Genomic DNA, 12,615 nt, shown 5'->3' with positions numbered 1-12,615 from the left:
TTCTGCTAGTTTTGCATTTCTCTTGAACTTCAGAGTGTGTGTTAGAGAAAAAGTCAAGCCCTCTAACGTTTGTTGAGTGCTTACTGTGTGCCAGGTACCACGCTGATGTCAAATCAGCCTCACAGGGAGGCGGGCCCACTAGAAAGCAGTCTGAGGTACTGAGTGCTGGCACACATACAGGGTGCCTGGAACATGTAGGGGGCCGGGGGGCTGAGAGGAAGTGACCTTTAATCTGATATTTAAGGAATGTCTAGGAATCACCATGTTTTACTGAATCTGATATATTATCAATTGTGCATTATTTCATACTGCCAGTTAAACTAAACTGATAATTATAAGATGCATCTCAATTTCAGGAAGATTAAAATGTGCAGAGCTGTCTATGAGTATTGATGATACGTGGTAGTTAGCTGGAAGAGAGAGGCTCAGCATGAAGTTAGCAGATAAGTCTAGAAAAGTGGGGATTAGGGACAGCTTCCTGCCCAGGGCCTGTGAACTGTATCCTAAGGGGCTGGGAATCCTTGAAGGTGCCAGTGGGAAGGAGACCACACTGACTGCAGTAGGTGATGGATTACAGACAAACATACTCTGGTAGTGTCCAGAGGGGGAGAATGGTGCTCCAGACTCTGGTTGGGGCAATAGGAATGGAAAAAGGAAGATGAGCTTGAGGGATACTTAGGAGGGACATTTAAGGTAAGCTAGAAATGTCAAAGTTGGGCAGTTGGTTGTAGGTAGGTTGGGAAGGATTAAGGGCAGAATCAAGGGTGGAGTCCAGGTTTCTGACTAGAGCCACCTGTCAGGAGAGTGATAGCAGAACTTGGAAGAAGAGGGAGTGAGGAAACCAATGACTATGGGGGCACACTGATTCTGAAGTGCCTGTAAGATATGCAAATGTAGATCTCCACTAGCCCTCATGACCAGAGGGTTGATGAGTAAAGCTGTGGGAGTAGACTGGTTGAGTGAGTGTCTGTAGCCAAATCTTAAAAAAGGGCAAAAGAGGAAACCTGCCACCAGGAGCCGGAAGGAGTGGCTGGAGAGGCCAGTGGGAATCCATGGACTTTCAGAGCCATGGAGGCCAAGGAGGAGAGTGTCTCAGGATGGCCAAAGTGACTGTCCCTGCTAAAGTAACGGATTGGTTAGGGGTGCCTGGGTGGCTCAGTCAGTTAAGCATCCTACTCTTGATTTCTGCTCAGGTCATGATCTCAGGGTCATGGGGTCGAGCCCTACATCAGGCTCTGCCCTAGGTGTGGATCCTGCTTAAGATTCTTTCCCTCTGCCCCTTCCTGCCACTCTCAAAAAAAAGGAAAGGAAAGGTTAAAAAAAAAAACAACAAACAACTCAGAATGTGGCATTGGAGTTTAGCGTCAAGGAAGTAATTGTCATTTCCTCAAAGTGGGGCATGAGATGGGATGGATATGGGCAAGTGGGGGAGGATACAGCAAGAGCAGCTCCAACGGGACCTTCAAGAGGTTTGACAGGGAGAGGCAATAAATCAAGAGATGGATGGAGGGGGATTTGGGGTCAAGGAGGGCAGTGGTTGTTGCTATTTTTGAAGGTAATAGAAATCTGTGTAGATCTAAATAATGAGGAGAAGAAGCTGGTTGTGGAGAGTAGCCACACAATCCCTGGGTGACTTAGAAGTTGCAAACGTGCTTTCCTCCACTCTCCACACCAACCCAAATGGCTAGATTGTCTTGTGTACTTGTGTTTATAAAACAAAGAATTAGGGCAGCCCAGGTGGCTCAGCAGTTTAGTGCCACCTTCAGCCCAGGGTGTGGTCCTGGAGACCTGGTATCGAGTCCCATATCAGGCTCCCTGCATGGAGTCTGCTTATCCCTTTGACTGTGTCTGTGCCTGCCTCTCTCTCTCTCTCTCTCTCTCATGAATAAATAAATAAAATCTTAAAAAAAAATTAATTGAAGATTTACTCTCAAGCTTTGGGCCTTTTGTGTTTCTTCTGGAGAATGTCACAGGCTAAAGAACTAGGTCACACAAAGTCCCTAAGATGGGATCCCCTGGAGGATGCCATCTTGCATTGCCTCTCCAAAACCATTGATTGTGAGATATACCAGTGTTCATGTACTGCCAATTGACTCGTGTCATCAATGGTAAGACACATCCCAATGTAAATGTTATTAATATATGAAGAAATGTAAGGCTTAGAACTGGTAAAATACAGTATTCACCATAGATCAGAGTAACAGGCATGGGACAGAGAATGGTGTGATGGTCGTGTATTTGTAGTGGCAGAAACTTGAAGGTTTTGCCTAATGGCTTTTATTCTTTCTGGAAAATAAAGTCATAGTTCATCTGCGAAGGAGGAGGAGATAAAAGCATTAGCAGCTCCAGAGTGGAAGGTCTTTGAGTGAGTCATAGACAGCAGTGGAACCCCGCAGACCCAGGAAATGGTATGTTGGCCAGGAAGCACTGAGGGTGCACTGGGTTAGGGACATATAAACTCATAGTGACACCAGACTACATGGCTGTGATCTGAGGCAGGAGTGGAGAGAGTGGACAGTGGCTTCATCTAGGATTAAGGGTTTGCTGGGCAGGGTGACCGAAGAACATTGGGCAGAGGGCCTTTGTAGACATGGACTGTGCAGAGAGAACAGGGCCACAGGTGCACAGCAGAGCCCATGCTGGGAGATGAGAAATATAAGCCACCCAGGATGGTAAAGATCAACAGTAACATCTCGTGTTCCCCCTAGTATTGACTGGAAATGCTTCCATAATATTATTTACTTTTAAGATATACGCAAAGACATTTAAAAATTAAGTAGAAAAAAATCTTTTTTCAAATAACAAGGTAAGGGCACCTTGGTGGCACAGTCAGTTGAACTTTCAATTCTTAGTTTTGGCTTGAGTCATGATCTCAGGGTCATGGGATTGAGCCCCACGTTGGGCTCCACATTCAGTGCAGTCTGCTTGAGATTCTTCTCCCTCTCCTTTGCCCCTACCCCCCCTCAAATAAATAAATCAGTCTTTTGGGGCACCTGGGTGGTTCAGTCAGTTAAGTACTTGCCTTCAGCTCGAGTCATGATCTTGGGGTCCTGGGATCAAGCCCCAACTTGGGCTCCCTACTCAGAGGGAGCCTGCTTCTCTCTCTCCCTCTGACACAAGCCCCCCTCCCATATAAATAAATAAAATCTCTTAAATAAATAAATAAAATCTTTTTTAAAAAAAAAAATAAATATAATGTCCTGGATATTAATGTTTTAAGTATACGATGGGAACAACTTTTGCGAACAAAGTATGTATTTGGGAACAAATACAATAATTTTTTTTTAAATTTTTTTTTTATTATTTATTTATGAGAGTCATACAGAGAGAGAGAGAGAGAGAGGCAGAGACATAGGTAGAGGGAGAAGCAGGCTTCATGCACTGGGAGCCTGACGTGGGATTCGATCCCGGGTCTCCAGGATCGCGCCCTGAGCCAAAGGCAGGCGCCAAACCGCTGCGCCACCCAGGGATCCCCAAATACAATAATTAATTGTATTTGATGTGTCTGAGCTCCCTTCAGAATGCAGGGTTACTACTCAAATCATCTTTGCATTTGGCTTATGTAGTAGTAGTAATACGGCCTTCTCAGGGCTACCACTTATCTCTCCTTTCTGTTAAAATTACTTTGAAACTTTTGCTTATGCAATACTCAGATGGCACTTTGACTTTCAGTTAATTCAAATGCATCATTTGCAAATTAGCCCACCTGCATTCTTTTCCAATAAATCTGTAACAGAGTGTGGTAGTGCTATAGATAGCATCACCACAAATGCCTCAATCAGATAACCCAGAATGCACGTGTGTGTGTGTGTGTGTGTGTGTGTGTGTGTGTGTGTGTTGTCATCAGAATTAAAACAAAAATATATGTAAATTCATGGCCATCTGAGGATCCCTTAATTTGAGATAACACAGGCCTAGAGCAGTGGTTCTCAAAGTGTGGTCCAGGGACCACCAGCACCAGATCAGAGTCACTGGGGAACTTGTTGCATTCAGTCTGATAGAAGCCAAAGTGTGAACTGCTACTCTAACCTAACTGAATCACCCATTTTACAGATGAGCCAAAACCTACTGCTCAGGATTGCAGGTGGTTTATAAGAAAACTGGGTCTCAAACCTGAGCCTCTGGACTTTAGTCCATTTCTGTTTCCAGAGCACTACCTTGTTATTTCTTTCTCAGTTTTTATTTTGTTTTCTTTGGTTAGGGTGGGGTTTTAAGGAGTGTTCCTAAAGTTTTGGGTTCTTTTCATTTTGTACCTTACAGTGCCAGAACCTACTAAGACCTGTTCAAGCCAGCCCCAACCTGCCGGTACCAGTACCAGTACTTCCACCAGCACTCTGTCCAACAGCAGCAATGGCAAACGTGCATCTGCCAGCAGCCAGCAGCCAGCTGCGTCCCGTTACCTGCCTCGTGAGGTGCCTCCACGCTTCCGCCAGCAAGAACAGAAGCAGCTGTTAAAGAGAGGTCAGCCATTGCCTACAGGGGCTCTGACCAGTGTGAGCCCGACCCAGGGTGCTGGGCCTGCAGGGGTAAGCCCTCCTCCCCTCCCTGGAACCGGAGTGCAGCAGCATCCCAGTAAGCTCCAACCAGGTAAAAACACACAGAATGAGGCATTCCTTTTATCTGAGAACTGGTGTGCTATTTTCAGCTTTGCTGCCTAGTCATACAGATAAATATATTTTGGTCCATATTCACTGTATGCATGTAATGGAGTGAGCTAGCTAGCTAGATGGTGGGTAGATTTATTTCAATTGAATTTTAAAGTTCAGTTCTGTTCCCTCCTACTTCTGTATATTATTTCTCATCTGTTTTCAGATGGCATTAGTTGCTTTGGCTAAGTTTGTTTCTCAGCAGAAACCAGAGGTCTGCACATGAGTACATGTGCATCTGTCTAGGCAGATGCCATAGAACCCTGTAGTGAGAACTTTTGATAAAACCTTCCTGGGTATTGCCAAGGCTGTCCCGTGACTGCACCTGCTCTCTCTGCAGGGAGGTCATAGCATTTTATCGGGAGTAGGTGCTTCTGTCACTTGTTCAGACATCTTGAGCCAAACCTGCCAGATGTTGTGCTTGGCCCCTGCATGGCCAATGTTTTGATCCCCCTGTTTCTTGCTGGCATCCTTGCCTGCAGTTGGACACCAGCTTTCTCTTGGCTCTTGAGAGAAATCATCACTTGTTTGTTTGCTTTCCAGCTTGCAGACCATGACAATTCTCCTCTCCTCTCTTCCTTATCCCATCTTTTTTTACCTTACTGATGGACTCATACTTTAAACAATCTCTTTCCTGAAGTTTCAGAGAAATTTTTGGAAGAGAGCAAAATACATGTTTTCGAGTGCTGTGTTTCTCTGTTATTTTCTTAAATCATTCAGTTTCAAAAGATTTCACAGTTGGCACTGGTACTAGCATGGACACCGTATTTGCTGATGGTGGTTACACTCAGGCCTATAACTAGAGAAGCAAGGAGGCTTCTTGCATTAGATCAGGATTTAAAAGAAACCTGACACAAGTTATATTACTATTTTCTTTCATGTGCTGCTTTCTAATATGAAAAATGATTCCAACATGGGTTTAAAAGTATTTGTAGCAGTATTTCTCAAAACTCTGACTTTGTGGTATATTTTAAACAAATATTTTTAGACAGCTTGGTCATATCTCTTTAATAGTCTCAATTCTCATCTGGTAAGTTCCTGGTAGAGGGGATGTAGATCAATGGTTGTTAGCAAAAAGCAAAGAAGAAAAGAAATGATCAAATATAGTCATTGACCAAGAATATAGTCCCATCTGCTTCACCACAGTTACTATTGCATTTACTTTCTGCACTGAAATGTGGTCCTCAGGAAAATCTTAACACAGAGGAGGAGTGTATAGTCATTTCTAAATAGCTTGGTGTTTTAACATCAGATGCTTGTTCTGAAAAACTGGAAAAGAAATGTAACAACCCTGCTTCTTTCAGACCTTATCCCATTATTGCATGATTAGTTGGCAGTACTGCATCAGTGTTCCCATCAAATACTGTTGGTGCAAGATGTTGCCAGAATCTTCTTAGATAAGTAGAAAATAAGGAATTACTTCAAATTTGGGTAGTGAAAATAATAGCCTTTATTAAAATATTTGTCTCTAAATATCCTCCAGAAAGCTATATTCTAGTTATATATAATGAGTAAATCAGATTTTCTGTATAAACATCTCAGAAAATGGAATCAATCTATATATTAATAAGAAATTATTGATTTTTGGTTCCCAAACAAAAGTCTTCGTTTTATACCAATTTCATGTCTTTCCCACCAGTTGCTGGTACCATAGCCAAATGAACCTTTCTAACTGATTCAGGTCCCCTCGAAACCTGTCCTGCTTTCCTAGTCCTACTGCACAGTCTCATTTCCTCTGCCTGGCTGTCAAGACAGCCTTGTCTACTCAGTGCTTTCCCTTCTATTCCACCTGGCCTACTCTCCATTCTTCTCGGCACTGTTTCCTGACTGTCTCACCAATATGCCAGGCTCAGTGTCACCTTTCCCAGGACAGGCACACACCTGATCGCCTGCCCCTTCTTTCCGTCCAGGTCATCACAGCCCTGCCCCCACAGAACCCCTTCCGTGCTTCCGCTCTGCTCCTCTTGCTGCAGTAAGGTGCTCAGGCTGCAAATACGACTTCACCTTCATTGCACACTGTGCAACCTACATAGTTTGCTGACTAATTGTAAGAGACTCCCCTCTCAATGAAATAGAAAGTATCCTATAAAGAAAATGTCTCACTTTCCTATGGTGTGACCTACCTAGTGGGGTGGAAAAAGCTCTGCCCTGGGGAAGATGATCCGGCAGCTGGCACTGATCACATCCCCAGCTAGGACTTCATTCTCCTCCATAATCAGAGCCCTGAACTTCTCAGGGCCTCTAATCAATCGCTCAGGTCTCTTCCATTTAATTTCTGAGTCAGGCATTGTTCCAAAGAGCTTGTTTGGTTTTATCCACAGAGGTGTTGCCAGAACTCCATCCCGTTTTTCAGAAGTCAGCACAGGGATTGTAGAGGGGAAGCAGTGTAAATGGAGGCAGCACAGGAGAGGGCTCAGGAGACAGGCTGGTGGGGCAGTGGCCTAATAAAATTTCCAGACTCATGACCTCCTGTGTGACCTTGACCAAGTCACTTTCATGGCCTGCCCTCTAGAGTCCTCACCTGTGACATGGGGGGATTCCCACTTTACAGGACCCTGAGGGAGAGGTATTTATTTCATACTCAGCACAGGGTTTACAGTAAGTGCTCCATAAGCGCAACAAATATGTGCCCATCTCTGAAATGCTATTATGGAACAGCAGTTGTTTCTTAAACTTGCAAAATCTTTCAATGAGTAAATTCTACAACAGTGCCATAAATGTTTTCTCATCCTTCCGTGAGCTGTGTACATTTTGAAATTTCAGCTGTCCTTCCTAGATTGAAGCATTTTTTTCATGGTGCAAGTTACTTACTGAATTCATATCTAGGTGAAATCCAGAAGAATAGCCACATTTTCTTGCTGCATTGAATCTTCTGGATACAACTTCAAGTAAAAGCTCATAGCACTTTTTTTTTTTAAGGATTACATAGTCATTGAGTTTAATTCTGGGTAAGCAGGTTTCCACTCTTGTAGTCACACCTGCATTAAAATGAAAAATGCAGTTTTAGTCATGATTCCATTCCTCTGACAAATGAGGTTAAGTTAAAAAGTAAGAATGCTTCGGTCACTAAACTAAGATTGAAATACCCAGAGTGGGTTAGTGACTAATCCTGAAAAGTTTAACAGCAGACCATTTCTTGTGAAAAGGAATGTGGAAAGGGATTATTTCAGTCCATAATATTAATTTTTATTTTTCCCAGGTGTATCAGTTATGTGGACTCTTTTTTCCCTCAAAAGGTTTGGTGTGATTGACAAAGATTAAAGGTTAAATATCCCTGGAAGGAGTCGGTGGACTTTAAATTGCCTTTGTCATAGCTTTAAAAAGTTATATAGTGCAAACCTGCTAACATTAATGAGCATCCTGGTACCCTCCCATCTGAATACTGAGGCATTGCCTTGCTTTCTCTGGGTGGGAGGGATGGTCACAGTGCTTGCTGGAATGAGGGAATGTGATCTTGTCTACCCCAGTACACAGAAGGCACTTACAGATACCAGTGTAGAAAGAAAGGGGAGCATGTGTAAAGGATTAAAAACTGAAGGGGTGCCTGGGGGGCTCAGTCGGTGAAGCATTGCCTTTGGCTCAGGTCATCAGGTCGTGATCTCATAGTCCTGAGATTGCGTTGGGCTCCCAGCTCAGCACAGAGTCTGCTTCTCCCTCTGCCCCTCCTCCTACCATCCCCAGCTCATGTTCATGCTCTCTCTCTCTTTCAAATAAATAAATAAAATCTTAAAAAAAAAAAAAAAGAAAACTGAAGTAATACTTGTCTTAGCCCAAAAAGCATAGATACGTTTTCTATACTGTTACATAAGGCAGGGGTAGCATATGGAGAGAGACCCAGCCTGATGGTCATTTCTTTATTTGTTCTTTTTCTTTATGTTCCACATGCTTCTGAAAAGGATATAAGTCAGTAGATCACTCTGGCTCTTGTTATGCTTTGTTATGATTCACCTTGTAATTTACAGTAATCTGTCAAGCTTGTTCAAATGGAAAAATTGTAATGCCAGTTTATGCCATTTTTTGACAAACCAGTACACCAGCTTAATATTTTTGCACTCTTTCCTTTGGTTACTTCATCTGAATGCTTTGGCAGCAGTTCCACATAGAGCTTGCCCACCTCCGACAAGGGAGAGGCTAACCTGCCAGAACTGTGGTTTGTTCATTCGTTCGTTCCTTCCTTTTTTTTTTTAAGAACTGTGGATTCTTCAAGCATGTCTACATGAAGTCATTGAGCAAAACATTTATTGAACACCTGCAAAGTATAGGGATACACGATTCATGCCTAAGTGGGTTGGGGTGACCTGTAAGAGATAACTGTGGGGTGCTATATGCATGCTAGCCCAGGATGGAGGATGACCCAAGATCAAGGATGGAGGACTGCTAAGGAAGGCTTTCCCACGGAGTAGACATGAGTTGAGTTTGGGATTAGCTGTGAAAGGCAGGTGATGGAGCAGCCTGCGTGTATGGCTAATGAAGGTGGTTCACCGTGGCTGGGGGCAGAGTGCAGGGGTAGCAAGACAAGATGGGGCTGGAAAGGTGGCTGTTAGCATTACTAAGTCAAGCAATAAACTTGCACAAGAATTTACTGTGATGACCCGGTCCTATCAAATTCAGACTCAAAGCTATCCCAGCATGTTGTTTTTGGAACTTGGCAGGCTAATTCTGAAGTTCATCTAGAAGAGTGATGGTACTAACTAAAATAGTCAAGAAAATTTTTGAAAAGAATAATGAGCTATCAAATAGAGCCAGGATCCTCCAGTAATTAATTATATCTGCGTGTTACTAGAGCAAGAATAAACAAATAAATGGATGAGCTGCCCCTGAGGGACCAGGGAAAACACACACACGCAGAGGTTTAGGTTAGCATGGCCTGGCTCCCCAAACTACTGGGGAAGTGTGGCAGCTCCTGGCGGCCAAGTGCTAGAAAACTATATACAAAACAAACATGGAAACTGTTGCAGGTGATACAGGAGAACATTTCCAAGTCATGGCCTAAAATTTTCTCATAAGCAAGAAACCATGAAAAGAAAGGCTGAGAAAGTTGAGTGTATAAAAGTTACAGACTTTGGTACAAGCCCATAAATAAATAAAGCCTGAGAGGAAATGCCGAGCAGTCCTATCAATCAGCAAGGAAAAAGACAGCCCAAGAGGAGAATGGGCAAAATGGGAACAGGCAGGTCATAAAGCTGCTACAAATGAGCCCTAAACATTTTGAGAGAGAGTATTATTAGCAACCGGGGGGAAAATACATGAAAATGAAAACAACAGTGAAATACCGTATTTCACTCACCAAACTGCCAAAACCTGAAAATCTGTTGTAATGCTAGAGGTACTGTTGAGTGCTATGTGCTCAATCCAAGTGCTTCACACATACTGTTTAGTCTTCACCACAAGACTCCAACTCCATCTGACTGGTGAGGGTGTGGGAAGGGGCAACTCTGATTTGCTACAGGTAGGAATGTACCTGGTGTGGCCACTAGGGAGGGCAGTTTGGGAGAATTTATTAAAATTTTAGGTGGTTCTGTCTCCTGACACAGCTATTCTTTTTATTTTACTTATTTGTTCTTAAGTAGACTCCATACCCGGCATAGAACCCAACTCGGGGCTCGAACTGACACACAGGGATCAAGACCTGAGCTGAGATCAAGAGTCTGATTGTTAACCGACTGAGCTACCCAGGCACCCCTGCTGACCCAGCTATTCTAACTGGGAGGACATCTTTTTTGCCCACCCAGTCTCTAATGCTCAGTGGTTATCACTTGCCCTGTGGCATGAGCTAGAGGTAGGTGATTTGAGACTGTCAAGAGGCAAGAGGGACAAAGACAGTGTTCGACTGCTGTCTCTTTGAAACAGTTGGAAGTCTATTAACCTTCCAGTGACTGACAGGGTGCTTTGCTACATGGAGATAAAGAATGGCCTGTGTTTGGGAACCAGTTGAACTTCTGCTGGGTCTCGGGTCTTCCATCACTGGCAGGATCCAAAGAGACATAAGTTGCCCCTGGGGCAGAGGGTCTCCTGCAACATGAGATGAAGAGGCCAGGGTCCCTCCCAGCCCCAGTCCACATTCTCTGTTTAAAAACATTTGTCTTGAAATAAAAATATTAGCCTTCTAAATAATGCAATGAAAAATGGAGTTTTTAATTCATGTATGAATTTGGAGGGGAGCTTATTTAGCCCATTGGCAAACACTTGTACCTGGTAAGATAAGTAGTATAAAAATGTAGTGATTCACACCTATTCAGGTTCCAGAAAATTTTCATTTTGTCATGTGATTTTCTAGGTGGACTATGTTCTTGCAAGTCTGCTGCAGAGCTCTGGCTCCAAACACTTGAGAGCTTTTATCTTTAAAAAAAACAAAAACAAAAACAAAAAAAACCTCTTTTTCATTGTGCTAAAGGCAGAACAATGTATTGTTTTGGTAGCTGCTTTGTACATTTATAAACAGAGGCTTTGATTAATATGCACTTTGTAGTGTTTGCTACTTAGATCTTTTTTAGATAGAGGCAGGAAAGTAATTAAGAAGTTGGACACTTGCCAGTTTACATATGGGGCTCATTTAGAATATTATCGCCAGTGTTGGTATGCCAAATGTTTCAGGGTTGTTTAGGAAAAGCGAGAAGGAAGAAGGGGGACGTAAAACAAAGGCAGTATGAAAGAGCAGCATTTATTTGCATGCAGCCAGTAGGCACTATGCTGTTATTCTTTCAGCTGACTCTCAGGCCAACTGAAGAGGGGCCCTGGCGCTCCCTGTAGCTCCCTGTAGCCAGTCTTGAAGTGCAAACGTTGGTGACAATCGAAAGAATTCATTAAAGAGGAAGGAAGATCGGTTTAGTGTCAGCTGCAATTAGATAATCCGAGCTTCCAAGTCCGCTCCGTGGACGCCTCCCCCATCACTGAAGGGGATGAATCGGATATCTCCTAGAGCGGAAAGGGCACTGCTGGCCCCTGGCCCGCGGTCGCCCGCAGGTCGCTGGGCAGGTCGCTGGGGCGCTGGCCGGTGCAGGTGTGGGTGCGGGTGCGGCCATCAGCTGGAGGCGCCAGAGCGGGAGGCTCCTGCGGCGCGCGGCTGGCATGCTGGAGCGGCCGGCATGCTGGAGCGGCTGGAGCGGCTAGAGTGGCTGGAGCTGCTGGAGCTGCGCGCCCCGGCCTGCTTGCCAGGTAGCGTGTCCCTGCCCACGGGTACCTCACCCCGGGGGCTGCGGCGACCGGAGAAGCCGGCCCCGCCGCGACCCCGACCGCGACCCCCCTCTCCTCGCGAGCTCCTGGCCGCCCCCACCCACCCCCCACGCGCGAAGCGGCGCCGCCTGCCCCCATTCTGTTGCGGTGCTAATAGGTTCTTAACCCGGAGGGAGCAAGCTCGACACAGCCCAAAAGCGGAGTGTTGCGCACACTCTTGAGTATTGTCTCCAGTAAACCTTTTAGTCTGGTCTGCTTTTCATGAGCCCTTGTATTCGTGGAAGTTGACAGAATAAATGGTTAGAGTCTGTCCCGCAGTGGAATTCTGATTTCCGAGCGCGGTCTCTGTGAGATTCTTGCACACGGTAGATGCAGCGGAGGGGGGACGCCTCCCCAAAGCTGAGAACAGTTAACATTTACCCTGTTCGCAGCAGGGAACTTGTGTTACAGGGAAGCATCAGGAAACATTTTCAACTGTGGAAAGCACTTGGAATTACTTTGTATTACATGCGCTTTACTGTTTTGTAATTTCAGTTCCAGGGACTGTGGCCGTGGGGAGTGAACCAACCCTGTGCTCCTGTCAGCCTTTGTGCTAATTAAGCATTCTGCACACTTACTCTGAGTAAATCTTGCCCACACTTCCCTATCTGATGAATTTGATACCTCATTAAAATTTTGCTTACTCTGGCTTCTGAAGCTCTTCATTAAATAGTTTTCCTTGAAAATTTTATCTTTTTATGGTAACATTTTGGAATTAAAAAAAAAAAAACTTTTCTCGTTAAATCATGCTATTGTG

General features: G+C 44.4%; 1 protein-coding gene across 2 annotated transcripts in view; it reads left to right on the top strand.

Annotated features, from left to right (window-relative positions):
* The window catches only part of TNRC6C (trinucleotide repeat containing adaptor 6C), a 153,393-nt gene that overhangs the window by 68,830 nt on the left and 71,948 nt on the right, over positions 1–12,615 (top strand). For both annotated transcript variants that reach the window (XM_072746508.1, XM_072746509.1), the window contains exon 4: positions 4,261–4,587. In XM_072746508.1, the coding sequence (XP_072602609.1) occupies positions 4,261–4,587 (327 nt within the window). The remainder of the gene's footprint in view (positions 1–4,260; positions 4,588–12,615) is intronic.

Source organism: Vulpes vulpes, chromosome 2, assembly GCF_048418805.1.
Source record: "Vulpes vulpes isolate BD-2025 chromosome 2, VulVul3, whole genome shotgun sequence".
NCBI classification, from domain to species: Eukaryota; Metazoa; Chordata; class Mammalia; order Carnivora; family Canidae; genus Vulpes; species Vulpes vulpes.
This window is presented reverse-complemented; position numbering and strand designations above follow the sequence as displayed.